Source organism: Musa acuminata, chromosome BXJ1-11 (genome assembly GCF_036884655.1).
Source record: "Musa acuminata AAA Group cultivar baxijiao chromosome BXJ1-11, Cavendish_Baxijiao_AAA, whole genome shotgun sequence".
Lineage (NCBI taxonomy): Eukaryota > Viridiplantae > Streptophyta > Magnoliopsida > Zingiberales > Musaceae > Musa > Musa acuminata.
Genome location: NC_088337.1, coordinates 215,100 through 241,459, shown reverse-complemented (window position 1 = coordinate 241,459; position 26,360 = coordinate 215,100). Strand labels below are relative to the sequence as shown.

The 26,360-nt window shown below is 36.7% G+C and overlaps 2 protein-coding genes across 4 annotated transcripts; one reads left to right on the top strand and one right to left on the bottom strand.

Annotated features, from left to right (window-relative positions):
* Window positions 1–198: 198 nt before the first annotated feature.
* LOC135596703 (uncharacterized) lies at window positions 199–22,108 on the top strand. 3 transcript variants are annotated; one of them, XR_010481006.1, is made up of 12 exons: window positions 199–422; window positions 2,487–2,615; window positions 4,825–4,976; window positions 6,155–6,248; window positions 9,017–9,087; window positions 9,153–9,259; window positions 14,002–14,123; window positions 14,936–15,024; window positions 15,850–15,909; window positions 16,485–16,589; window positions 17,781–17,918; window positions 21,675–22,108. XR_010481006.1 is itself a non-coding variant. In XM_065088776.1 (11 exons), exons 1-11 carry the CDS (start codon window positions 287–289, stop codon window positions 17,640–17,642), a joined length of 1,116 nt encoding a protein of 371 aa, XP_064944848.1. In that variant the 5' UTR covers window positions 199–286; the 3' UTR covers window positions 17,643–17,729. The 3 variants fall into 3 exon arrangements, 2 of the variants coding, with proteins under 2 accessions (XP_064944848.1, XP_064944847.1); XM_065088776.1 differs by lacking the exons at window positions 17,781–17,918; window positions 21,675–22,108 and adding an exon at window positions 17,592–17,729; XM_065088775.1 differs by lacking the exon at window positions 17,781–17,918 and having other exon boundaries at window positions 200–422.
* Window positions 22,109–25,255: 3,147 nt separating this feature from the next.
* LOC135596513 (FCS-Like Zinc finger 3-like) lies at window positions 25,256–26,062 on the bottom strand. The gene is made up of 2 exons (XM_065088560.1): window positions 25,738–26,062; window positions 25,256–25,647 (listed from the first exon to the last, which is right to left on the bottom strand). Exons 1-2 carry the CDS (start codon window positions 25,944–25,946, stop codon window positions 25,455–25,457), a joined length of 402 nt encoding a protein of 133 aa, XP_064944632.1. The 5' UTR covers window positions 25,947–26,062; the 3' UTR covers window positions 25,256–25,454.
* Window positions 26,063–26,360: the final 298 nt, after the last annotated feature.

The following is a 26,360-nucleotide window of genomic DNA, read 5'->3' as shown; positions in this document are numbered from 1 at the left end:
CTCGACGATCCATTCGGCCAACTCCGGTTTGTTTCTAACTCTAGATTTAAGGAGTTCAAAAACTCCTCGTCAGATTTTGTGGTTTATGACCCTGAGTGTGACAAGTGTTTCCGGTTCCCGAGCACACTAGACGTGATTCGTGCTTTTTGTTTCCTAACGTTTAAATTTCGCTGAACCCTCTGCGATCAACCGGACCGCCTCCGGTCCGGTTCGCGTGTAAAAGGAGAGTGGAAAAACCCTCAAGCCCACCTCCTCGCCGCCACTGTTTCTCACGCAGCCGCGACCGATGCTGCGACTTCTCACCGCGACTTCTCGCCTCCGTCTTCTCACCGCGACCGACGCTTGCCGCTATCGGCTACCGACGCTTTCCGCGACCTCGCTGCACACCGCCACGTACGATCTTTGTCCTAATCTCATCTCAGGTTTGACTCTTCTCCTCTTCCTCTTCCTTACATTTGAAGGCCCTAAAGTGAGGAGGATCATGGTCAGAAATGTTTTAAAAGGAACCTCTTTCTGTTCCTTACATTTGAAGGCCCTAAAGTGAGACTTGGGCATCACCTACGAGGAGGATCATGATCAGAAATGTTTGAATAGGAAATCAATCATGATTATTTGCCTCTTTGCCTTTTTGATTTATTTTATCGAGTGAATAATCTTGGAGAATTTTGCTCCAAGGGTAGCATGTAAGTCGCTCGAGAGCTTCCTGCTCGACCAAAGACTGCCTTGCAAAAATATTCAATTTCAAAATAGATAAATTTACTTGTCGGGTTCAGAAAAGTTTTTATAACGATTTTCATGTTTCCTTGATTTGAGAACTGGATTGGAAAGGCTTATTTGTTAAGTGTACTAGGATAACATACTCTAGTTTCGTTGAGAAGGCACATACAAATGCATATGGAAGGTACCTACGCCTTTGGTAAAATGCAACTGCTTTCTCAATTTGTGTGTTCAATATATGTATATACATATATGTATATATACATACATATATACATATGTGTATATATATATATATATATACATATACATATATACACATATATATACATACATATGTGTATATATATATATATATACATATACATATATACACATATATATACATACATATATATATGAACAGAACATGCATTGTAGTTTTTTTTCAAATAATAAATTTGATCAGATATTGTGGGTTTATTAAGTAATCAATCTACTAAGATTAGCTTGTTTAGATTTTCAGACTAGTGGCTCTTTAAGAAAACCTGACTTTGTCATTCAAATAAGGAAGTGTTTTTAAACTAACTTATCTCGGTATGATACCAACTAGAACATATTTTCACCATTTATTAATGTCAAATGTGGGATTTGTTTTTCTTAGAGAAGTATTTTTTTATTATTATTTTCATATTGTAGATATTGATTAGTTACTCCTTTTTGGTTCCGGTAGACAAAAGGAATGCGATAAGACTCAGAGTGAACAAAGAGTTATGTAAAGGAGAAGAAATCAGAAAGAGGCTAAAGAAAAAAGAGAGAGAGAGAGAGAGAGATGGGATCAATTAAGAAAGGAGAGATGCTTAGTTAAGGGGAATGTGAGAAAATGTTCTTCAATTAATTTACTGATTAGATCTGGATGATTCAGAATAAGCATTGGGCTAGTTTAAATTGAGGCTGGTCTTACCATCTTTGTAGTTGGGGACAGGACCCTATATGTAACCGAATCTGTGTGTAGACTGGGGCATGTCCTCTTTCATGACACAATATCATGTCATGCCAAAAAGGTACAGACATTCTCTCTGTGTCATGAAACATGAATCCTTGTTCTAATATTTGTTTGTTTTGGGCACTTACAAAGTTACAATAACCATAAAAACATGTTTTGTGATATTCTGAAGTAGGTGATTGGTCAACAAACAAAAGCACTTCCACTGTTGAATTTAGCAGTTTTACTTCAAGCACCAAGCATTAGCAAAGATTTACAAAATGATATTATGCTAGTTCACTCCTTTATGAATTATGATTAGCCAATCTTCATTACCTTGTCTACTCATTTGTCATTCTTGTCAAAGCATTTCTTACAATCATAATAGATAGCTTTCAGCAAGTTAACATAATATGTCACTCATCTATTAACTTATTGAGTATTTATTGCTTACTTCTTAACTAAGCATTTGGTCAGAGTTGGTTTAACCATTGATAGAATCTTCCTTAAGAGTTATGCTCTCAATTCCTCATATTTCAATCTAAAGATGCATGTAGTTGCTACTGTTATTCTTACTTCATTTATTTCATTGTTTCTTTGTTGTTAATAATCCTCAAAGGTGATTCTATTTACATTATCCTTTAATATTAAAGATAAATATATATACTGTGAACTATAAACTTAGTCAATATGTATGTTGCTTTGGTCAATGTCAACTTTGATTAAGTTCACCAACTATATTTTAGTTATGTTCCATTAACCTTTTAATGCCTGAACAATTGTTCTTGTATTTTATGAACTCTAGGAGTTGCCTGTGGGAATTTGGAAACTTCAAATTTTAAATTTCAACAATGGGGAGGTTATACAGTCTACCGTTGCCCAGCTGTCGCTCGTTTGTCTTCAGTGGCTAATAAAGAGAGCAGTCATCCTACAGGTTTTCTTCTTTGTAGTTTAACATTCTTTAAACTAATGTTTCAGTGTCTCATTTTAGGATAATAATTGACTGTATTTTGACCTAAACCACATACATTAATCTATTAGGAATTTCATCTATGCTTCTCTACTTCGATGAAGAGACACCTTGAATATAAATAGAAGAGAAGAATGTGTTTATTGTTGGAAAATGGAAATGTTGTTCAAAATGATGACAAAACAGCGCTGCTATCGTTGTTTATATTTGTCTTTGATTTTCTTGTTATATTTTCATTGAAAAGGAGATTAAATTGCTCTTAGAATAGCTGAAACCGAAGGCCTGTATTTGTATTCTAGGACAGAAACTTCCATATTTTGGGAAACAATCCTTGGATGTTGTTGAAAGTTGAAACTTGAAACCTAACAGGTGCAGCAGGAGTCAGTGATGCAGAAAAGGGTCACTGGAGCTGAACAGAATTTACTGAACATTGTTTTATTCTGGACATGGGCCACCAACCCTTTGCTGCTATAACCTCTGCTGCAATATTGCTATAACTGATCCTCCTCCAAAAAGATCATCTTGCGACTTACTCCATGTGGTCTCCTCAGATGAGCCATCACTTCATTTAACAAGATGCTTACTTGTAGGCTTCCGCCATCTAGATGACATCATTTATCCAAAATCTCCAAAAAAGTCTTGAATGTAAAATCACTGGAACCTCATGCTCTCCATGGCATGGAATTTGTCTCAATACATGGTTTTTTGTCAGGAGACCAATGATACAAAGAGAACAAGATGTAATGTTCCAAATAGATGAATGTTTTTTTTATTATCTCTATGCAAATTAATATCTTTTGCTATGATCATTTAGATTTCTATTGCTTCTGCTCACACCACTAATAGTGATTAACTCACTGTCTATCCTTAATTTTTATAGTGCTCCTTTTTGAATATGGTCATACCATCCTAAGATTTTTTTTTTCGATTCTCTATCAGTAGATTTGGTGCTACACTTAATTGTTTATGAATTAAAACATATTTATATCCATATATCCTAGCATCACCCGTTATCCACCTTGACATTCTCATCCTCTAGATGTTATTTCTTAGTACCTCAACATTTAATTCCATAAAGTGTGGCTTAACGATTATTTTATAATATTGTCTGATTTTCTAGAGTTGCCTTGAAGTCCTGAGTTCTTATCCATTTTCTCTCTCTTAAAAACTTTCTTGACATAATGTATTCTAATTTTATGAACAAATCTCTTATGTCAAAACTCACAACTATTATTTTAATCTATGAAATATTCGTTGATATAAACTAATTGCAGCTTTCATAATCTCCATATTATTAACAACTTCCAACTTTTTGGATTTCCTCATACCACCATTAAGTCTCTGTTTAGGCTACACAGCTACCTTTAGCTCTCTTAAAATCTCCTTTGCCATGCTATCATAGTAGCTGTTAAAGTCCATATGGAATTAATTTCATTTCCATCCAAGTTCAAAGCAACTTCTTTTTCCATCTTATTTTAGAAAATTTTGATTACTTTTTATATAAGTTCCTTCACTTAGTTTTGATAAAAAAAAAATACTACTTTTCCATTTTATAAAAAAATATGATTGGTCTATGTTGATTAATCAAACTTTCTCTAGGTATATACATATAATCAAACTTTTCTATTTCAAATATATATGTTTGAATGTTTGATTACCATTATGTTTACTTTTATAAGTAATCAAATGATCATCTCTTTTCTTGAAATGAAAAGGTATAAGATTATTAGAAATAGCAAAATCTTAAACTGTATCTGTGTTTCTATGACAATATTTATGGTCCCTATGTAACCTCTCGTTGTTCACTAACTGTAGAATCTTGTTCAAGTTTTTTTACAATGGTGCACTTACAAGTAATTGTTGGATAGTTTTGAATTATTTGAACTTTTTTTGTCTGATCATCTAGCGTAAGCACTTTGTATCTCTTCTCTTAACAAAAATTTTATCCCCAACTCTGCACATCTACAGCATCATGTTTCTTATAATATGTTTCCTTCTTTTGCAACTTGTCATAAAGAGATTTGTAAAACAGATCTGAACTCTTTATCACAACATGTCTTCATATTTATTTGATAAATTATCTAGCTTCATTGACATAGTAATACAAAGGTCACTGTCATATCTGTTCTAATCCCTAGGGATCCATTGAGTTAACTTTCAATGTTTATTGCAGAGGCTGTAGAGGAGTTATATCAGAAAATGCTCAAATCTGTTGAAGCTCAAACCATGCCTCCAAATGCTTGGTTGTGGTCTCTAATCAGCAACTGTTTGAACCGAGAGGACATAAAGCTTCTTTTCCAGATATTGCAGAAACTTCGAATATTTGTTAGTTCTATGAATTCTTGGATAAATTCAATATAAGCTTGCTCTTATTCTTCTCTTTCATTCCCTCTTTGTTTCTGTGCTTTTGGATACACTTGGACACCTTTTTTCTAGAATTGGATATGTATAAATATGTGCTTAAGTTGGTTATTGGCACTCTAGAAATTTAAACAAGAAAAATTAGTATTTGACTATTCCGGTTGATTGACGCACCTGAATATAGTAAAAGAGTCATGACAAACCCGGTAGGAGCCAGTGTGTTTGAGGACAAGGAGATCCATAGAGTTCCTTGACGAAGTCAAGTTACTACAGTGTTTGATGGAATTGAGTTTGGGCAGGAGCTACGAACACTATGACTGAGTCAAATCTGTCTATCAGTTGCATTCCCCGAGGGGGCGTGGGGTGAAATCTTTGACTTCTAACCCCCCTCCCCCAATGAAGGGGGCAGGTGGGTGACATATAATTTTGAAGTCACTGGTTGTTTGAGGGCAATGAGATCATCAGATCTCCTTGATCAACTCCGTGTTTGGCCCTGAAAATAGTAAAACAGTCTGGGGTAGTATCTTCTCTCACAGACCTGATGTGTGTGGATCCCATGCAGCATTCTATGAGAGACCACATCAACCCTAGCAATTCCTCAGGTGGTTCAGTCCACCTAAACATCAATTTTCTTATATAAAAAAATAAATCATGAAGAATTAGCTTCTTGTTGTCCACAAATGGATATATAATATGGATGAACTCTTATAGATTAAAAAATTTTTGGTATGTGACGTACATACTAATGGTTTCATGGTGATGATTTTGGTACTGGATATGAGAAGAAAGAAATGACACCTGGGATAAAAGGAAAAAGACTTAGTTGAGTCCAGTTAGAAGGTTTAGGAGTTGACATTTTTTAAACAATGCTGGTGGTAGGATTTATGGTTGAGTAATTGTTTTCTTTAATTGGTTATGCATAATAAGTTAACTTATGATATTATAGTGGAAAGTGGCTATTTAAACTTGCCCTAGAATCATGCAGGCAATTTGTCCTGAGTTCACTAAAAACATTAATGTTCGTAATGTACCTACAGTGATCGATGCATACATGCTGATGTATATATGGTTTGAAACTCAGAAAATAATATACATTGTGTATGGTAAAATTAATTGTATATGGTAAAATATTTTGGATGCAGAGGCTATCCAACCTTCGTATACATTCAAATTTCAACTCTCATCTTTGTATGAGAGTTTCTGAGGCGTGCACTCGTGCGGATGCCCTTGACTATGGTATGTAGCTCTTTATATGAACTTGTACATGTTTTTTGTTTAGTCATAATTGTCTGATTTACTACTTTAAAGATATTACAGTCAAGTTTTGTTTCCCTGAAGTCTACTGATTGATTTCAAGAGACTTATTGTATACGGTGAGGATTAATTTCATGTTCTTGTTTTTGATTGTCTAGTTGACGTAAATAAGTTTTTCAAGATTAAGTCATATCTGCAATCAGAAAATCTTGTTTTCTCTTTGCTACTTTTTTTGCAAATAATAACTATTACTTCTTTGGGAAAGAATCTAGAACAGTTTTGTGTGTCAAAGAGAGAGAAAAAAAAACAGAGGACCATAGTAAGCTTGCTAGTTTTTTCTTTAAAATATCGCAAACTACAATTTCAGAAATATACACCTCGCCATGTAGGGCCCTTGACTATGGTATGCGGCTTTTATGAACTTGCACATGTATTTTATTGAGTTGTAATTTGTCTAATCTTACTTTAAAGATATTTCAGTCAGGTTTTTTTTTTCTGAAGTCTACTGATTTCTTCCAAGAGACTTATTGTATACAGTGAGGATTAATTTCATGTTCTTAAGATTTTGCTCATATAGTTGACACAACTAAGTTTTTCAAGATAAGTCATATCTGGAGTCAGAATATCTTGTCTATTCTTTTTGCTACTTTATTTTCAAATAATAACTATTACTTTAAAATATCACAAACTACAATTTCAGAAATATACACCTCATCAGGTTGGTTTGCTTTCAAAGGCACTCAAAAACTTTGAAACTATTCGATAGAGAATGAAATGCAACATTATTTTCACTAGCTTTGGTGTATTTCTCTGAACTACATAATTAGATACTTCATGCTGCTTGGCTAGTGGCAAGGTGCGTACTACTGTTGTTGTGCTACTCATCATGTGGCTTATGTACATTCTCTGCACTTCATCTGTAGCATGATATGTATCAGCTGGTATGTGCGATATTATGGTAGGGATTTCTGGTGGGACCATCACATTTAGAATTGGATCAATCAGGTTAGTCAAATTGGGTCCTGGGTTCAAGTATCTTTTGAATGATTAAAAATCAGCCAAAGTTTTCAAGGCTGAACTTGGATGGACAAAGAGAATGGTAAGCCCAACTTCATTGTCACTTTAAGAAAAGGTGAGTGTGAAGTCTCTTGAAATCGGTATGTACATATTGTCCTTGCTTTAGGGAGGGTAACAAATGACCAATTTTTTGTCAGGAACTATCCCAAACCATGACTTCTCTCTTTTTTTTAAAACCTCTAGGAGACTAATATAGGGGAAAAGTGAAGTGTTTTACTGCTGGAACTAAAAGGTAACAACCAAAAGTATGCCTTATCGTTTGGGTTTTATGACTTGTTATTATGTCTCTGTTGAGACATTCGGGTTGGTTAGTGCAATGTTGCATAGGTTCGAGTTCACGTGTGAGCATCATATACGGCATTTAATGTATGACTTGTTCTTATTATAACCAAAAATCTCATATATATTAGGCTACTAATGCCAAATCTTAATCACAATAAACTAATAATTATTTGAGACTAATATATCTCTCTGTAATACTTTTGTCCTCTCTTTTCTGTAAAAATATATCTCTAGAGGACTGACAGAGTAACCAAAGCTACCTATGAAGTACATTCGGCTAATAATTTTTTTAGACTTATAGCCCCCTTTTAATATCATGTTTCTCTTATTTCAACTAGGGGACTAATAGTCTTTTTTGAATAGGAATGGATCTGTAGCCCTATATGCCCTCTCTTGTCTCAATCATATGCCAAAGCAATTGGAACTTTCAAGCAAGCTCTCTTAGTCAGATCGAGATTAGTGTTTGGATCAGTTGTGTTGAACGAGTTAACCTGGGCTGAAGAGGTGGATGGGCTTGGTGGGTGAGGTATTCAGGTAGCTGGTTAGGTCGGGTTTATCAGGAAAGTTGTAACATGTTAAAGGATATTTAAGAACAAACACATAATGCGCTTGAATATTCTTAGCTGCCTAAGTGTTTAAGAGGAATGATGGCTTTACTATAATGGGCAGGTTGAGTTTGGATCTTTTGTTCCCAAAGCTAGTAATATTCTCATATAATACAATAATGATTTTAAATTTTTAGTTAATTTTTTAATAAAATTAGTTATTTCAAAAATTTTCAAATTTTTATTAATAAGAATTGTTTTATGAATGGTTGATCCATGCAAACATTATTCGTAGATTTAAAATATGATGAAAATTTTTAAGGAGCATTAGTGTACAAACGTAAGTATTTAGCATAGTTGCCTTGAGGCCAAATACATTAGTGTACCAACCAAATTCAATTGTTGCAGTAGAGAGGTCCCTGTATGTTTCTCTATAGATAGAGTTTGACCATGCCCAAATGGGTCATGTAGTGGTGGAGGTAATAGTTACAAATGTAGTTGACATGTAACTTAATTGTACCTAACACTTGTTAAACAATGTTAGTTGAAGGTAATCAACGTCAAGGATCAAAATGGGAATAATTTTATTAAAGGTGTATACAATTCAATCATGGATAAGTAGGTTATTTAATGTTTGCATGGTTCATGAGTATATAGCCAACCTCCCCAATTATAATTAGAAAGTGTTGTGTTTTTTTTGGGGGCGGGGGGGGGGGGGGGGTTTGTTTACTGATAGTGGGATATCATGACAACATGATATAAAAAAAAGAGATATTTCCATTGTACATTATTATATTAAAAGCAATCAAGTTAGTTTTGGTTTTAATATTTTATTTGGCTATGCAGGGTTAAAGGCTTTATGGAAACATAATATCTATGGTTTAACTCCAAGCATTGGTTCTGCTCATTACTTACTGGTACTTGATGCTTTTAACTTGTTAATCTTCATTAGATCATTTGTTTGACAAACGTTTTGTTGTAGTCATATGCTAAAGAGCACAATGATGACAAACTAATGGTAAAGATTATGCGGGTCTTGGAAAAGAACTCGATGCCGCTTCAACCACGTACCGCAGACATAGTCTTCAGGTATGTTAGCACTCATAATTTTAGTTGTCATTTTTGGGTCCAATTGGCAGATTTCAAGCTATACTTCACTAGTTTCATATACATCTTAGTGTGATGATATAATATTTGTGAACAAGAGATGTATCATAAATTCATTACTTTGATTTGTTTGACTTTCTTGGAAGAATAACAGGGTTGTAAGCATTGGATACAAAAATAATTGCTAGATGGTAAATGTTGTTAGGGTTGGCTGATCCATTATCTAGATCTTATGATCCTAATCAAAATTCATCTTTTTCTCTATTTGGATCTTATTATCACATTGAGATCTTAAGAAATAGGATGACCCTTTGATGGATAATTTGATCTAAATTATAATATATCTCAATGTATCATCTAAACCAAAGGATTGTTTGACTTAATTCCTCTCACATTGTAGAGGAAGGAGGGAAAAGAAGGGGAGAGGAAGGGAAGGATAATACCATCAATGATCACCATTTTTTTTGTTGCAAGCGAACTCACTGAGCGCTCACCTAGTCGAGGCGAGGCGAGGCTTGAGCACTCAACTATTGGGCTGGGTGGGCATCTTCACTCAGGTGCTAAGTGGGTTAGGTGCTCGCCTTGTTTGATCAGGCTCGGTCGAGCCAGAGTCAAACCAAACAAACTTATCTGGTTCGATTGAACCTATTAACCATCGAGCCTGAGTCGAACCAAACATAAGACAATTGGTTCGATTGAACTAGTTATCTGTTGTATAGTCGTAAAAAGCCCGAAACCTCGCACGTGATAAGAACCCTAACGTAGAAACGCTCTTTCCCGTTTCTGCATGCGGTAGCATTCCTAGCATCAGCGAGCGACGACATCAACCTTCTTCCCCGCCATCTTCCTTCAGCGGTAGTGGCAACATCATCCTCCAACGGCAACGATGATGTCTTCCTATGATAATTACGACGGCAACGACAACGATGACTTCTCCCTCTTGATATATCTTTCTCCTCCCTCTTACCTCTTACCTTTGCTTCGTTCATCCGAGCGTCTTGTCTCCCCCCTCCTGACCTCATCATAGCCCCCTTTCCCTTGTGAACAGTAGCTGCCTGCTATAGTGAACAATAGCAACCCCTTCCCCTGTGAACAACAATTGCCGGTTGTAGTGAGCAGCATTAACCCCTTCCCTTGTAAATAATAGCAGCTACCTTTTTTGTTGCAGCGAATCAATAATAAAATGTTGATTATTATTGCTATTGCTGTAGTGATTAGTGCTACTTTTTATTGTTTTGGGTTGTCATTGCAGCTTTAGAATCTTGAATCATGGTTACAGTAGGTAGCACCCAAGATGAATCATTAGTGAGAAACACAAAAAAGAATCTTGCATGGAAGTACAATTATTTACAGACCCAAAAGATCCTAATACTGTTACACGTATGTTTTGCGATAAGATAATAAATGGTGGTATCTTTTGTACAAAACAACATCAAGTTGGAAATTTCAAAAATACATCTGCATCAAAAAATGTCCTACATATGTGAAACTTAAGTTAGAAGCATATATGAATAAGAAGAAGACCCAAAATATTGAATCATATGAATATTTACCCAAGGATGATGAAGTTCAAGAATTTGATGATGTGGAAGAGGTAAATGCAAGTGGTAAGAGAGCAAAACTACCTAAGAAGCATGGACACGGGGCACGAGTACACACGATACGGACACGACAACATGTCACTTTTAAAAAATTAGGATACGAACATGTCGATACACATGTTTTTTTAATATATATATATATTATTCAATTAAGATGAATTTTAAATATTTATACTTAAATTTATTGAGTATAAGATATAACATCAAGTAAACATATGTAACCCATTAAGTTTTTAACCTATACCTTCAATAAGGGCAGAAGACGGTAATGTTGGTAAAACTTAAAATTCTAAGAATGAGGAAAAAAATATTTTCTCGTCACTTTAACCTATTAAGCTTTATCATCACTATTTAGAGTAATTGGCAAACTGTGAACCAATGGGTCAGCATATTACCTTGCAACATAGCATGGCAACGAGGCTTTGCTAGTGAGGAAGAAGGCTTCGCTGGAGGTCGATGGTGTGGCGCTTGGGGTGAGGGTAGAGGAGGCTTTGCCGATGAGGAAGAAGGGGGCACTCGGGGGTAGTGTAGAGTAGGCTTTGTCGATGAGGAAGAAGGGGGTGCTCGGGTCGAGGGCAAAGGAGGCTTCGCCGGTGAGGAAGAAGGGTGCACTTGGAGCAAGAGTAGAGGAGGCTTCACTGGTGAGGAAGAAGGGGGTGCTTGGGGTAGAGGTGGGCTTGGGACGTAGGTGGTGGATGTAGGCTTCTGTGGTTGATGTTGTGAGCTTGCACGAGCGAGGTGCCGAGGTGACGAGGCCGTGCGTGTTAGGCAATCGGTCAATGAGAGGGATGTCGAGAGAAACCCACTAGCGAGATTGTCCGTGATAGGTGATGGGTCCTTGAGGGAGGGACGAATGCTGAGGGCATGGTCGTTGTGGGTCATGCAATGGTTGTCAGTGGGGCTGCGTTTATGTGAGAGCCATGCAACTCAGCATTGCTTGCAAGTTGCAAAGCGATGAGGAAGGGCGCAGGGTTTGACACGGACACATGTTTCCAAAAATATAATAAAAACAGACGTGTCTGATCGATGTGTCCCTGATCGTGTCAGCGAGGCTGTATTTGACACATGCCCTTCATGGATACACGCATTAAATTGACTTGTCCGTGCTTTTGAGGAAACTACAAAGAAGAAAACCTGTAGGATGACTGCTCTCTTTATTTGCTATTAAAAATGAGCGATATTTGGGCAATAGTAAACTGTATAACCTCCCCATTGTTGAAATTTAAAATTTGAAGTTTCCAAATTCACGAAGGCAACTCCTAGAGTTTATAAAATACAAGACCAATTGTTAGGCATCAAAAGTTAATGGAATATAACTAAAATATAATTGGTGAACTTAATCTAAGTTGACATTAACCAAAGGCAACATACATATTGACTAAGTTCATAAGTCACAGTATATATATATTTATCTACGATATTAAGGAATAATGTAAAAAGAATCACCTTTGAGAATCAATAACAAGAAAGAAACAATGAAATAAATGCAGTAAGAATAACAGTGGTAACTACCTGCATATTTCGACAAAAATATTGAGGAATAGAGAGCATAATTCTTAAGGAAGATTCTATCAAAGGTTAAACCAACTATATGACTAAATGAAGTAAGCAATACTCAATCAGTTAATAGTATGCGCTACATATGTTAACTTTGCTGAAAGCAATCTATTATGATTTTAAGAAATGCTTTTACAAGAAAGTCAAATGAGTAGACAAGGTAATGAAGCTTGGCTGATCATAATTCACAAAGGAGTGAACTAGCATAATATCATTTTGTAAATTTTTGCTATTTCTTCGTGCTTGAAATAAAACTGCTAAATTCAACAGTTGAAGTGCTTTTGTATGTTGACCAATCACCTACTTCAGAATATCACAAAACATGCTTTTGGTTGTTGTAACCTGTAAGTGCCCATAACAAACAAATATTGGAACAAGGATTGCTGTTTCATGACACAGTGAGCATGTCTGGGGCTTTTTGGCATGTTATGGTACCGTGCCATGAAAGAGGGATGCCCCAGTTCACACACAGATTTGGTGACATATAGGGTTCTGTCTCCAATTACTAAGATGGTGACCAGCCCCAATTTAAACTAGCCCAATGCTTATTCTGAATCATCTGCACCTAATCGGAAATGTAATTTAAGAACTTTCTTTCAAGTTCCCCTTAACTAAGCATCTCTCCTTTCTAACTGTTCCCATCTCTCTCTCTCTCTCTTTTCTTTAGCCTCTTCCTTTCTGATTCCTTCTCCTTTACTCTCCGTAACTCTTTGTTCACCATGAGTATTATTGCATTCCCTGTCTCTACTGGAACTTAAAAGGAGTAGCGAATCATCGTCTACCATATGAAAAATAATACAAAAAGAAATACTTCTCTAATCCCACATTTGTCATTAAGAAATGATGAAAAAAATGTTCTAATTGGTATACTGAACTAAGTTTGTTTAGGAACACTTCCCTCATTTAAGTGACAAAGTCAGGTTTCTTTAAGAGCCACTAATTTAAAAATCTAAAGAAGCTAATCTTAGTATATTGATTACTTAATAAACCGCAATATCTGTTCAAATTTATTATTAAAAAAAAATAATGCATGTTCTGATCTTTTATATATATGTATATATGTATATGTATATGTATATATGCATATGTATATGTATATATACATATGTATATATATATTATTAACACAAATTGAAAAGCATTTGTATTTTACCAAAGACGTAGGAACCCCTTCCATATGCATTTGTATGTGCCTTCTCAATGAAAATAGAATACACTATCCTATTACACTTAACAAATAAACGTTTCGAATCCAATTTTCAAATCAAGGAAACATGAAATCATTATAAAAACTTTTCTGAACCTGAGAAGTAAATTTATCTATTTCAGAATTGAATCTTCATGCAATGCAGTCTTTCTGGTCGGGAAGCTCTCAAGCTTCTTGTGAAAAGATCTCTCGTCCTGCTTGTTGCACTTCATACTTATGCATGTTCAGATACATTTGAAGTATTTTAGGCTCCACATCTTGTGCCATAGCTTTTTTTTTCATATTCAGAAACTTATTTCTTTTTTTATAGCTTTGATCAATGTCCTTAGTTTCATTTGAAACCTGGTGGCTCTGTACAGCATTTGTCACAACACAAACAAATGGGATCTGATTTCCAAGTATTCAGCAAGGTTTCTCAAGGCTGGAGTAAAACTTCATCAAACAGCATTTGATATTTGGATGGAATTTGCTGCGAAAATTGGTACTGCATCTAAATTTTTTGTTTGAATATTATTAAATTTTAACAATAATATTATATTTTGGAGGAAAAAGTACTAACTTAGAAGTTCCTTTAAAAGAAGTGCTAGTATGGTGAACTGTCTCATGTAAAGTGCTAGTATTTCATGTCTGTTGTTATGGACACTTTGTTTGATGTTCATTAAGTTATCTACAAATTTAATTTCATAATTGAATGAAAACATCAATGCACATGCATGATAACTTTTATGCTATCTTGTTGATTTGCATATAACAGGCCTTGATGAGACAACAGATTGCTTTTCACCATGAATAGATCTTGAAGTTCTTTTGATGTGTTTTAAGGCAAGCCACTATTTTGCCATGTATACTAAGTAAACATTTGGTTTTATTTTGATGCACATTTTTTTCCATAAATTTTTTTTCTCCCAGTGTCCATTTACAGTTTCTTATGTTGATGCTACATAATATCTAAGTCAAGGTTTTTAGATTGTTAGTGAACTTTTTTAACCATCTTATCAGTTTCTTTTACTTAATTGTCTGTGCTTGTTTCATACCAAGTAGATAAGTTGGTTTGGTTGCCTAGATTGGATATAGATTGGCAAATTTATATGCCAGTAAATTGACATATTTAACAACTTTCACTAAGGCAGTAGCTGGACAATTTGTACATTAATCTACTAGATTTGATGTAGCACAATGCTTTCTTTTGAAGATTGCAGATGATCATATAAAGTTGCTTGCATAGAAGAAAATTCAATTTCCTATTAGAAAAGGTGTCTTCCTGTACTGATTGTCTCTGACTTGGTTGCACAGGAGATGTTCAATCTATTTGGAAAATTGGGAAGCTCAGAGAAAAATTTGTAAAGCGACCAACACTTTCAAATGGGTTTTCATGTGCTAAGGTAATCTTTCTCATCGGATACTTTTGACTCCTAATAAGTATTTATTCTGCACTTGCAAACTCTTGTTTATGGCACCATTTGCCCATCGTCATGTTAAATTTCTCTTATTCTAGTATTTCTATGTAATTTGGTCAGCTAGACTTTTATTTATTTCTTATAATTTATCATTTAACAAGCTTTAATGGTGTGTACAATTGTTATACCATAAGCTCTTGATTTAGCCTCATTGTATTGTTTGTTGTTTGTAATATCTTATATGGACCATATACGTGATTGCATATGCAACCACATTGTTTGTAATATCTGTGTTTTTGGAAGACATTTGTATTACTGGACCAATAACCTGCGTCTGTCGTATTAATTTTTGGTTGAGTAATGATGGTGTACTTCCATTTGCAAAAAGAAAATGTCAGTCATGAATTTTTGAATATTACTCTCAAAGTGCATGAATCCACTGTATACTTATTAATTGTCAAAGAAACTCTTGTAGCTTTTTCAATCCAATTCCACTTTTACCATCTTGCGCAATATCAACACCTACTTTTCCATCATTGCTAATCTAAGGTTGTCCATTGGCTAGGCTGTGAATCGTGGTTGATGTAAGTTTAACAAGAACATTATTCCAGCGGACTGTAATGGTACCTCTTAAACTAAATTGAGTAACTGTTAGATTTTACAACAAAGAAGAAATTATCTGCTTTGCTGATCATTTTTTCTAATCTTTTCTTAAGAAATGTTTTTTCACTACTTAATTTCTTTCTTTTGTGAAAGATGTCTTTGTTAAACTTTGTTTCTTGTGGCCTTCTTTTATTTGGAGCATTGCAGGGACATCTGCTTGAACATAACCCAGAGACTGCTGCTGCTACCATTCATTTTCTCTACAAGGTTTGACCATCCCTTTTCCTTGCGACATGGGATAAATTAGCTTAACCGATTTTGGGATGTCAAGCAATTTTTTGTCAGCCAAAGTAGTTAAAAGTCACTCTAGGGTAATGCACTACCCTTATTAACGTATTTTAGCTTCACATTTACCCTAAGGAGAGTTACTGAGACCTCTTATATCATCAATTACATGGACTGATCAGTAAAACTTGCTTCGTCTAATGTGTTTCTGATGGATATTCTTTGGTAGATTTTTCCTGTAAAAAAATACCCAATTCTATTGGTTAGTTTTTATTCAATGAAATCACCTGCTGATGAAATTACCTTGTGTCTTTAGTTGTGACATGCTTGGTTGTATGCATGTTACATTACAGCAGCTTTCTATTTTCTTAAAGGTCAGGTTCAGATATAAGTGAAAGATAATATACCTGAATAAATCTTTTGACAAAAGATTGAAATTAGTTGATCGGAAACGTGTAAGGCCATAAATTTTTTAAGTTTAATTCTTTTCTTTGCATTTCTTGTGGAACGTGGTTCTTTTTAATGTAAGTGATACCCCTTCACTGGTTCCATGACAGAACCTGCCAGATCTGAAGAAGCCACAAGTCATAGATGAACTGCAGAAACTAATTAGTCAATGGCCACAGGAGGTTATAAGGAAACAGAAGAAGGAAGACAAACAGGTAAGTCTGAATTAATATCTATTGTCGTTATAGACATAAAGATCCTAGTTTTAGAGTTCTGAAGGCAAGAATATTTGACCTCTTAGTAGACATCATACTAAATGTTTTGATTGTATCTGCATTCCAATGTGATTAATATATGCAAGAGTTTTTCATGCTTTGTTTGATTTCCAAAAAGTAAAATTCTACATTTTTTATATTGTAATTACTTGTGTAATAATTGCTATTATGGATCAACATTCAATTTGTGAATTTTATACTTGGAGTTCGGATCACCAAGCTCAAGGGTTAGATTCGGTCATCTTAAAGAACCCATCCAACTCAATCTGAGTTTCACTCGGATTGGAGGGAGAGTTGCACTCAGAATTAGAAGTTGAGATGGACTTCGGTTGAAAGTCTAACCCTAGTTAGGAGTCACGACAATAGAAACTCTAGCAACAGCTAACCATAGAAGAAGAGGAGATAAAACTTGAGGCAGGCAGTAACAACCTTCAACCTCAAAGAAGTTAGCACTTGAGTGAGAAAAGTTCGAGCTTTACTGCGTATGAGGTCCTTTTGGTAGTTTCATGTTTAGGTACTTCTTTTCAAGTACAAAATAGATTATATTCTCTTTTGCATGATTGTATCCCCATTAAATGCGGAAAATCATAGATTAGAGGTTTATCCTTACCATTTTCTTTTAAAATTATGAAAATACCCCTATCTTTCATTGTTTTGCCTTTGGGAGTAATGCTCCATGTCTTACTCCTTCACTCATGGACACGTGGTGCTTGTGCATTGATTGGTGGGCGTTTTACCTGTGACACACTCATAGACTTCCACATGGCAACCCCTTGATTGGCCAAAAACTTGTTAGTAGACATCTTTTCACAGCTTTGCACATGGCCCAATTCCTTTGTTTTTTAACCTCTTTTTCAAGGTGCATCTCTCATTCTTCTATTTGTTATTTATTCTACTAGTACTAGAGTATCCTCTCCGTAATTCTCCACGATGTGCGCGTAGGAGAATCTACATCCCAGCTGTATTTTGGATGGTTTTCCCAATAAATGCTAGCAAGAGGCGGAGGGAATACACTTAGGACAGCAATCACGTGTCTCTGGGTTTCATCTTCTAAATTCTATTTCATTTTATAACATTTTACCTGCTTTTGTTATAATTAGATGTCAAATATTATTAATCCTGTTCAAACAGGAAGGAAGGAGGAGAGAAGGAAGTAGGAGGAGATGGAGGGAAGCCCTTTGGTTGACCTGAATTAGTTCACTGATCTGAACCAGTGCAGAAATTTTTTTAAAAAAATGAAGATGGATGCAAATTGATAAAAACAAATTGGTGAGAACTTTTACTTAGTAAATTCCTCTTGATTATTTACCTCCTTTCAAGTGTTTTTTTTACAAATCTTCAATGGATCGTAAAAAGAGAAAAGAGAGAAGATAAAAGAGAAAAAAAAAAGAAAGAGATTAAAAGACATTCTAGAGTCAATAATTGTATTAATATCAAAAAAAATTTCCTTGTTGGATCCATTCTTGATGGTAGTCCCCTTGTCCTAGTTGAATCCAGACTAGTAACCTTAGAGATTTGCTATGGCATGGGGAGGTGCATAGACTCATCCAACAAATGGTCTCCTTAGCTAGAGCGATGAAGACTAATTAGTTGGTCTTTTGGATCCTAATATAGAGCTTTCATTTGATGTATCACTTTTTCTTTATATATTTTTAGATAATTTATATATTTTAAATGACTTATGCCAAAATAACAAGGAGATGTCTACTAACAACCTCTTTTCTTAATAATTTTTAGATAATTTTATATATTTTAAATCTTATGCCAATATAGCAAGAAGATGTCTATTGATAACCTTTTTTGCTATTTACAACCTCATTTTAAGAACTTCTAATATTCTTAAGATAGCCTCTGTAAATGGACATAATTGCCCTTATAATCTTCCCCTTTTTCCTTCTTATTCATCTCCTAATAGCAAGCGGTGGTGAGCGGCATCACATGAATTTAAATACCTTTATTAACTTCCCTTTTTTTCCCTTCTAATCACAAGCGATGAGCAGTGTCATCGATGATGTCGTACGATGGAGTGGCAGAGAGTGACGTCAGTGTAGTTAAGGTTTCGACGGATGAAATAAGGGGTTGTGAGAATAAGGATATTACTAGTAATTATTTTAGTATTTTTGTAGGGTGTTGCTAATAATAAGTGGGTTGTCGAAAGCAATGATTTTAATTCGAATTATATCGCTCGTACCAGTCCGCCAGCAGATTGGTACGCGGATCGCCCGCTACCGGGTAGTACTATCAATTGGGGCTATTTTTGCCATGTTGTCATCCTAAATCGATCATCACTGCTCGATACTGAGTGGTATTACCCAAGGTAGAAGTAAGAAGAGGAGAACCTGAAGATTCAGTGTCGCTCTCTCTCCTTATTTAAGGCGACGAGGCTTCAACCTCGTCGGCGACTTCTCATCCACTTGGGGAGAAGAATCTTCGGCAACGTCGTAGGGAGAAGAAATTGAGCGTTGTCGAGGCGACGTTTCTTCTCGCCACGCAGGTAGAAGAAACGAGGTGGCGACGTCACCTTGTCGCCCTTTTTTGCGCGGGAAGGAAACGGTTTCTTCTCTCCACCTTCTCTTCGTGCGAGCAAAAAAGAAGGAAACATTTTTTTTTAGTTATATATATATATATATATATATATATATATATATATATATATATAAAGTAAAAAGGTGACGTCGCCTCTTTTTTTGTTCGTGTGGGGAGAAGAAATCGAGATTTTTTTTACTTCTATAAGAGGCTAAAAGCAAGCTTCTATAAGACTTGTCAATAAGAGAAGATAAAAACTAAATTATGTTTTGCCAAGTTGTAGTCTAAAATCTAAATAATAGTTGATTCTATAGGTCAACCCAAAGCTTAACTATTTTAAAATTATTTTCTAAAATAAAAAAGGATGTAAAAGTAAAATTACTTTTTAAAATTTTTAAAATATATAAAATAATTGATGTGATAAACTATTTTGGTACTTTTTTTATTCAGCAATAAAATTTCCTTAAATTTTATTACTTTATATAAATATGATTTATATATATATGTTACTAATTTGTTATGAAAAAAAATAACTCACTAGATTCTCTTAGAATATTTACATATTGCTGTTAAACACGAGAACTAGTCCAATCTTTCTTAGCGTTAGTGGACTTGACATGAACCTTTGCACTAAGGTTTTTAATTTTGAATAATACTGTTTGTATCGGGCGGTATGTACTGGTCCGCCAGTAGGCCGGTACACGGATCGCCCGCTACCGGGTGGTATCGTCGATAGGGGTTTGTTTTTGCCCCGTTATCGTCTTAAATTGGGTAGTGACCGAGGGTGAAGAAAGAAGAGGGCGAAGGGGAAGAAAGAAAAGGGCAAAAAAGAGAACCTGGAGATCGGCGCCGCTCTCCCCCGTCTGTCGGTGACTTCTTCGCACGGGAGAAGAGTCCTCGGCGTTGCAGGGAGTTTTTTTTCCCCTTTTATATAAAGCCAACTGAGTTGAGTTAGTAAACTCGAGTTTGACTCATCTGAGTCGACCGATTGTCCTGAGCCAACTCACGAGTCGGGCTGGGCTGGTTCCACCATTTGTTTACTTCAGCGACTGGCCTGACTTGCCAGGCCTGATCTGGATTGTAAGATCACACGATCCTACAGCCCAGATCCCAAGTTTAACAGCCTGGTCTCCACTGGCAAGGACAATGCAGACTCAGGAGACATCATAAGAAAGACACAAGGAAATATTGGCAGCTGCTGGATGTGCTATTTGCAAGCTAATGAACCTCCAGATAGAATGCTGGACCTGGTAGAGAGGGACTAGCAGGAGCAAAAACAGGAGGGCTTTTGTCGGTTGCCCCAAGGCTTATAAATATTTGTGATATATCTGTTAATACTCCATGACAATTGAGGAACTTATGTAAGTGCTGTTTTCTTTTTGGTCAAGAGACTAATGTAAAGGGATGGTCTCATATTGCCAGGGGAAGAATTTCTTTTGCAAAAGCTTGCCAACTTGACAAAAACAAGTACGTTGTATCACCACTCAGCAGTTGCTAGTCGAATGATTTTGTTGGTTCCGAGAGAAAAAAACCAAGAATCTTGTCCTACATCATGGTGTCATTTTCTTGTCGATACAATGCATGCTGCCTTATGCAGTTCAAGGCAGCTCATTTAAAACCCTGATATGAAAGTTCACATTAATCTATTAGGTATTTTCTGGTCACCGAATGCTTTTGATGGTCCCTCCTAATCAATTATCCTGCTTAAGTCCATGATAAACATGTAGGTGTCAAAAGCTGGTGGATTTTGATTTAGTGACACTGATCCAAAATTTTAGAGTTTACTAGCTAACATTCGAATGATATATTACATGATAGGCCGTGAATGCGTTGACAAGTTATAAGCATAGATAGCATTTGTAGCTACTAAGAAAACAGAAAAAAAATAGATAACAACTAGGCTTCTTTTTTTGGTGCAACATTAAGAATTCTGGTGAATAGAGCAGAGGATTTAGTGTCCTAGAAGAGCGGACGGGGAGGGGGGGGGGGGGGGGCGACTCGTAATTAAATTTCTTGCTTGTGATATTTGATCATGTAGGCCGTATATACTAGCAGCTACAGAGAAGTCATTATCAAAATACTCTACCATCCAAAAAATTAGGTTGATTTATGTTGTTTTTACTGCTACCTTAATTTCAACTTCTGGCTGAACCTTGACAAGGATTATGCACTAGGCTTTATGACTCTAGGCCTGGACAGGAAACTTCGTTAGAAGTATGATTAGCACATCATTGCAATCAATGAAATGCTGATAAAAAACAGACCAGCTACAGGACAAGTTTTTTGAACTTTCACAATACTTCATCCTATGTTATCTTCTTGTTGAACCATTTTTCATCTCTGATATTGAAAGTCTCCCCGCTTATTTGGCTAATGTTAGTGCTCTACAACACATTTAAACCTGTTGTGCTAACTTGTATTTTGTATAGCCTTCAAATGCTATCCTCCTCTGATTGCTGATGACTTGATGATTTTCTTGTGTTTGCTTGCACTGAATAGGCATTAATTGAAGCCCTGAAAAGGGATATCCCTGACATGGTCAGTTCTTTGTTAAACATGGGGCTTGACGTTACTATGGACCTAAAAGAACTCAGCAAACAAGAAGCATGAAATCCAGAGAAGATGAGGATTTTGCGTGTCACCTTGTTTTTAAGTTATCCAAATATTTTTTGTGTTGTAATGCATCTGGATGTTTCGTTCCAACAAGTTGTAGAAATTCGTCATTTTTACTCACCTTTTTAACGATATAATTCGAAATTATGTAGGAGTTGTAGGATAAGCAAAGCCATATTGACTATTTTGATCGAAGGAATGTTCATCACAGTTTCTTTGTCGGTCATAATTCATAATAGTTCTTGCCCTCGAGAGTAGGGCTCGACTCCCACAAATTGTACAAACAATTAATTGAATTGGAATTTGAAAATCATCGAATATGAATGTGATTTGTGTCCTTTTTAGAATATGAGCAACAAGCTCAATCATTCGTTAATCTATATGATGCAGGAGAACGTTGTTTTGTATGCATCTGCGACCCACATTTTGAATGTATCACGGTGGTTACTCGAGAGATTTCTTATGGTAAAATGGTTATTAAACCCGTGACTCTGTGTGGCCTTTGGATTCATCTAATAAATCTGCTTTCATGCTTAAGGATTAATTTATTTATATGAATGATGTCTCTTTCGATGCAAGACTTGTTGAGGACCAAGACCCATCCTTTTATGGCCCTGCATATGGTCGACCGACGCCGGGAACAAGATGCCTCCACCTCCAGCTCCTTGATTTTGTCCCGGAGCTCGTCAACAATCCCAGATAGCTGATCGATCACTACCCTTGCATCTCGAACCGATCCACCAAGCCCATCATGTAATGGTGGTTCTGCACAGCACAAGCAGACCAGCGTCAGCAAACCTCCGTGGAACAACGTGCACGAGCAGCCGACTTGGCCGAACATTTGGAGCGGGCCAAGTAAGAACTCGGGAAATTTAGCCAGATAATCGACAAGTCCAAGCAGCAGCTAAGGACACCTGACGGAGGAATCGAATTCTAGAGGACAAGCTGTTGGGGATCTCGAAGGAGCTCGAGGTAAATCGGGCCGCAATTTGGGAAGTGGAGGGGGCCTTGGCCGAAGAGCAATGTCTTGCTCCCAAACGGGCGAAAGAGGAGATTGCTAAGCACAAGGAGACGGCTAGGTTCCGGAAGGCTCTAGAGAGGTCGGGCCAGGTCTCGTATTAGTACTGGTACATTGTCACTCTCGCAAGCTTCAAGGCCAAGTATCCTGGAGATCGAGCAGACCCCTTCGTCGACTGCCCCAAGGATGATGATGTACCAATGGACACCAGGATGATGATGACGACAGCCTTAACCCACCTGTAGAGTGATTGATGCCCCGGTCATTTTGTCGTTTGATAGCCGAGGGTTAGATGGACTTGAGTTTCGAGTTTGACGTCTTTAATCTCATATTTTAATGATAAAATTAATTGATGAGATTATGAACTAATAAGTATTTGAAATACATGACATAAGAAAATTTTAATCATGGACTCGAATCATTGAAGTAGAATGATTAAATGATAGGTCGGAAAGCGTTATGTCATATATTGGACGAAAACATCATGTTGATAATATTCTAAGTTAACGCATTTTTTATACGTATCTTTTTATCGAACTTTCAAATCAAAATTTTATTTCGAAAGTGCTAATTTACCCTCCTCCCCTATTGAACGAAAGCTCAAGTGATAACGATGACATAGAACTCTTTACAATAATATTTAAAAAGTTTATGAAAAAAAACAAGATTAATTCGATAAAACAAGAATCTTAGAATAAAAATAAACTTAAAAATAATATAATAATTTGTTATAAATAAAAAAAACCTAGGGTACTTTAAAAATGAGTATTCATAATCGAAGAAGAAGTTTCGAAAGAACAAGAAAGCATTCAAGATAACATGGGATGAATTAAATGCAACAGAAGATGAAGAGCAAACGAATGAAGTCGAAACGACGAACTAGGAATTGATGACTTTCAACGACGAGGTATGTGACTCATCTGAAATCTATTTACCTTATGATGAATTATTCGATGCATTTCATGATTTATACGATGAACTCAAAATAATCGATAAAAAATATAAATTGCTAAAAAATTGATGACTCCTTCCTTCTAACAGCAAGTCTTCATCAGTTAAACTCAGTCATTGTATCCCTTCGAGTGAATGCAAAGATAAAAAAAAACCTTCGAGTGTAGCTATGTAAGGGTGAAGGTTTACCTGCTTTGTGAATAGATACGGAATGGAGCCTGAATCTAATATTATAAATAGCATAGGCCTCACTTCTCCTATCGCGAGAAAGTGAGGTGGCACCCTTCTAGATCCGATCATATCCTAAGAAGTAACGATGTAGATCATTGAACCGAAAATGTCAAAAATAAAGTTTTTATTTTTTGAGCAAAAAAAGAAAAGGCTTTTTTTTTCTCGTGTCGAAGGTAGGGTCTTCGAATCACACTTTTTATTATTTGATTTTTTGATAAGCATAGTAAAAACTATTTCCTATGGAGAATAGGTAATAGTGACTCATTCTAACGCAGCTTAATGAGTCACTTTGGATGGCTAGTCTAAACCAAGTATGACATATCTCTGATTTAACTAGCTGCTTCTCTTTCTCTTCCATTCCTACATAAACCATCCGCTCCTTTTCCAATTCTTCTTCTACAGAAGAAGTGAATGGATACTTGTGATTCAATCCATTCCATTCCATTCCATTTTGGGTCACGAAACAGCTTGAGAAGCGTGAAAGCATCATGCTATTAAGTAAAAATCAAACTTTCTCTCGTCGCTCGCTTCCATATATCCATCCCATGGTAAGGCTAATCCAGAAGATTGGAATACTAAATCAAGCTCTTGTTAATATCCCATCTTCTGAACTGCAGATTCAAATATATTTCTTAGCAACCAACGATGATGATGAGACCATGGCAAATCCTAAGGCCATGAGAGCAAAAGCATCGACTTTTACATTCTCATTCACTGTTCGAGATCTCTCTGCTCATCAGTTACTGGACTTCCTCTTGAGTTTATGGAAGACCGTATACTATTATAATTCATTCGAGTTGTTAGCATCATTTAATGCACATAATATTTTGCTTTCCGATATGCTCAAACTATGACTTGGCGTTTCTGGCAGTGGTTTGATGAAAAGAGCACCCCATTGTATAGTGATTTGAGATTAAACAACTCTCAGTGTCAACTTTGATGAGTTCATCATAGTCCACTCACTCGCATAAACAAAACCACAATCGTCTTTTAAGGCCACACGTCTTGTGTTCTCGATAGTTAACCATATTTAATGTCAACTGGCGATTTCTTGTGGTTCTTCCATGTTACATTATTGCCGCTGCTCTTTCCCGGAAGCAAGGAGGACAAAGAGAAATAGCAGATTAATCATCCTTCACAATTTAGTGTTTTCTTCGAAGGCTCAGATCAATATCATTTATGTCAAAAACCAGCAAGAGCCTCTTGAGATTGAGAGAGAGAGAGAGAGAGAGAGAGAGAGAGAGAGAGAGAGAGAGAGAGAGAGAGAGAGAGAGAGGTTCGACATTAAAACGGCGGATCCACTCCGATCACAGCATCTCCTGATGCGACTTGTTCGGAGTGATGAAACCATCTGCTCGTGAACTTCTCCACTGCGAACACAAGATCTTCTGCGACATACTGATTTCTTTTTGCCCGTGCTTTGTTTGATTCTTCGTCCCGTGTTGTATATGTGGTACAGTTGGCCGTCAACCTGCGGCCACGACGGTGCCGGTCCTAACGTGGACCTTGTGGGACTTGGGAGGGCTGGTGGCGGAGCCGCCCTTGTTCGAGTCCTTCCTGGAGGAAGCCTTGAGGGAGAGCTTCTGGTTTTTGTCCTTGCCCTCGTCCATCTCGATCTGCTCCTGCCGGCACTCCTCGCTGCAGAACGCCATATCCCCTCTGCACATCAACTCATCCATCAGCCGAACGAACTTGCAAAACTTGAGGAGAAGAAGAAGAAGAAGAAGCAGCAGCAGCAGAAGGGCGAACCTGTACATGAAGATGTCGTGGTTGCGGGGGAGAGGCTTGCGGCAGAGGTTGCAAGAGTCCAAGAAGTGGTGCGGCTCGTCGTCGTCGTTGAGGCCGCCGCAGAAGAACCTGGCCTTGGGCGGCGGAGATCCCACCCCGGCTGCTTCCATGAAATTATGAGGAGGAGCGCATCCAGCCTCGAGATCAGAAGAGGAGTTGAAGGACTTCATGAGTGCAGCAGGCTTTGTGAGAGGTCTTCCACTCTTCTTCTCGTTATACCGGTGTGTGTTCCTTGACTCGTCTCTTGATGGTGTAGGGAGTGTGGGGAGGGGGTGAGGGTGATGGAGCTAAGTGGGGTTATTATAGAGGGAGAGAGAGAGAGAGAGAGAGAGAGAGAGAGAGCGAGTGGGGGCACGTCAATTAATACAAATGCAAATCAATAAGAGGGGTGAGGGAGAGATGGCAAGAAGAGGTGGCCTTCAAACCTGCGAACCCATTGGCCAGGGCGCTGGGGCTTCTCCTTTTCTGCACCCTGGTTTGGGTTTCTTTCATGTTCTCTCCCAGAAAGGCATCCCTTGATCCGCAGAATGACCATCTGATCACCGCCCGTGCTTCATCAATTTCTGTGACAAGAAATGATGCAT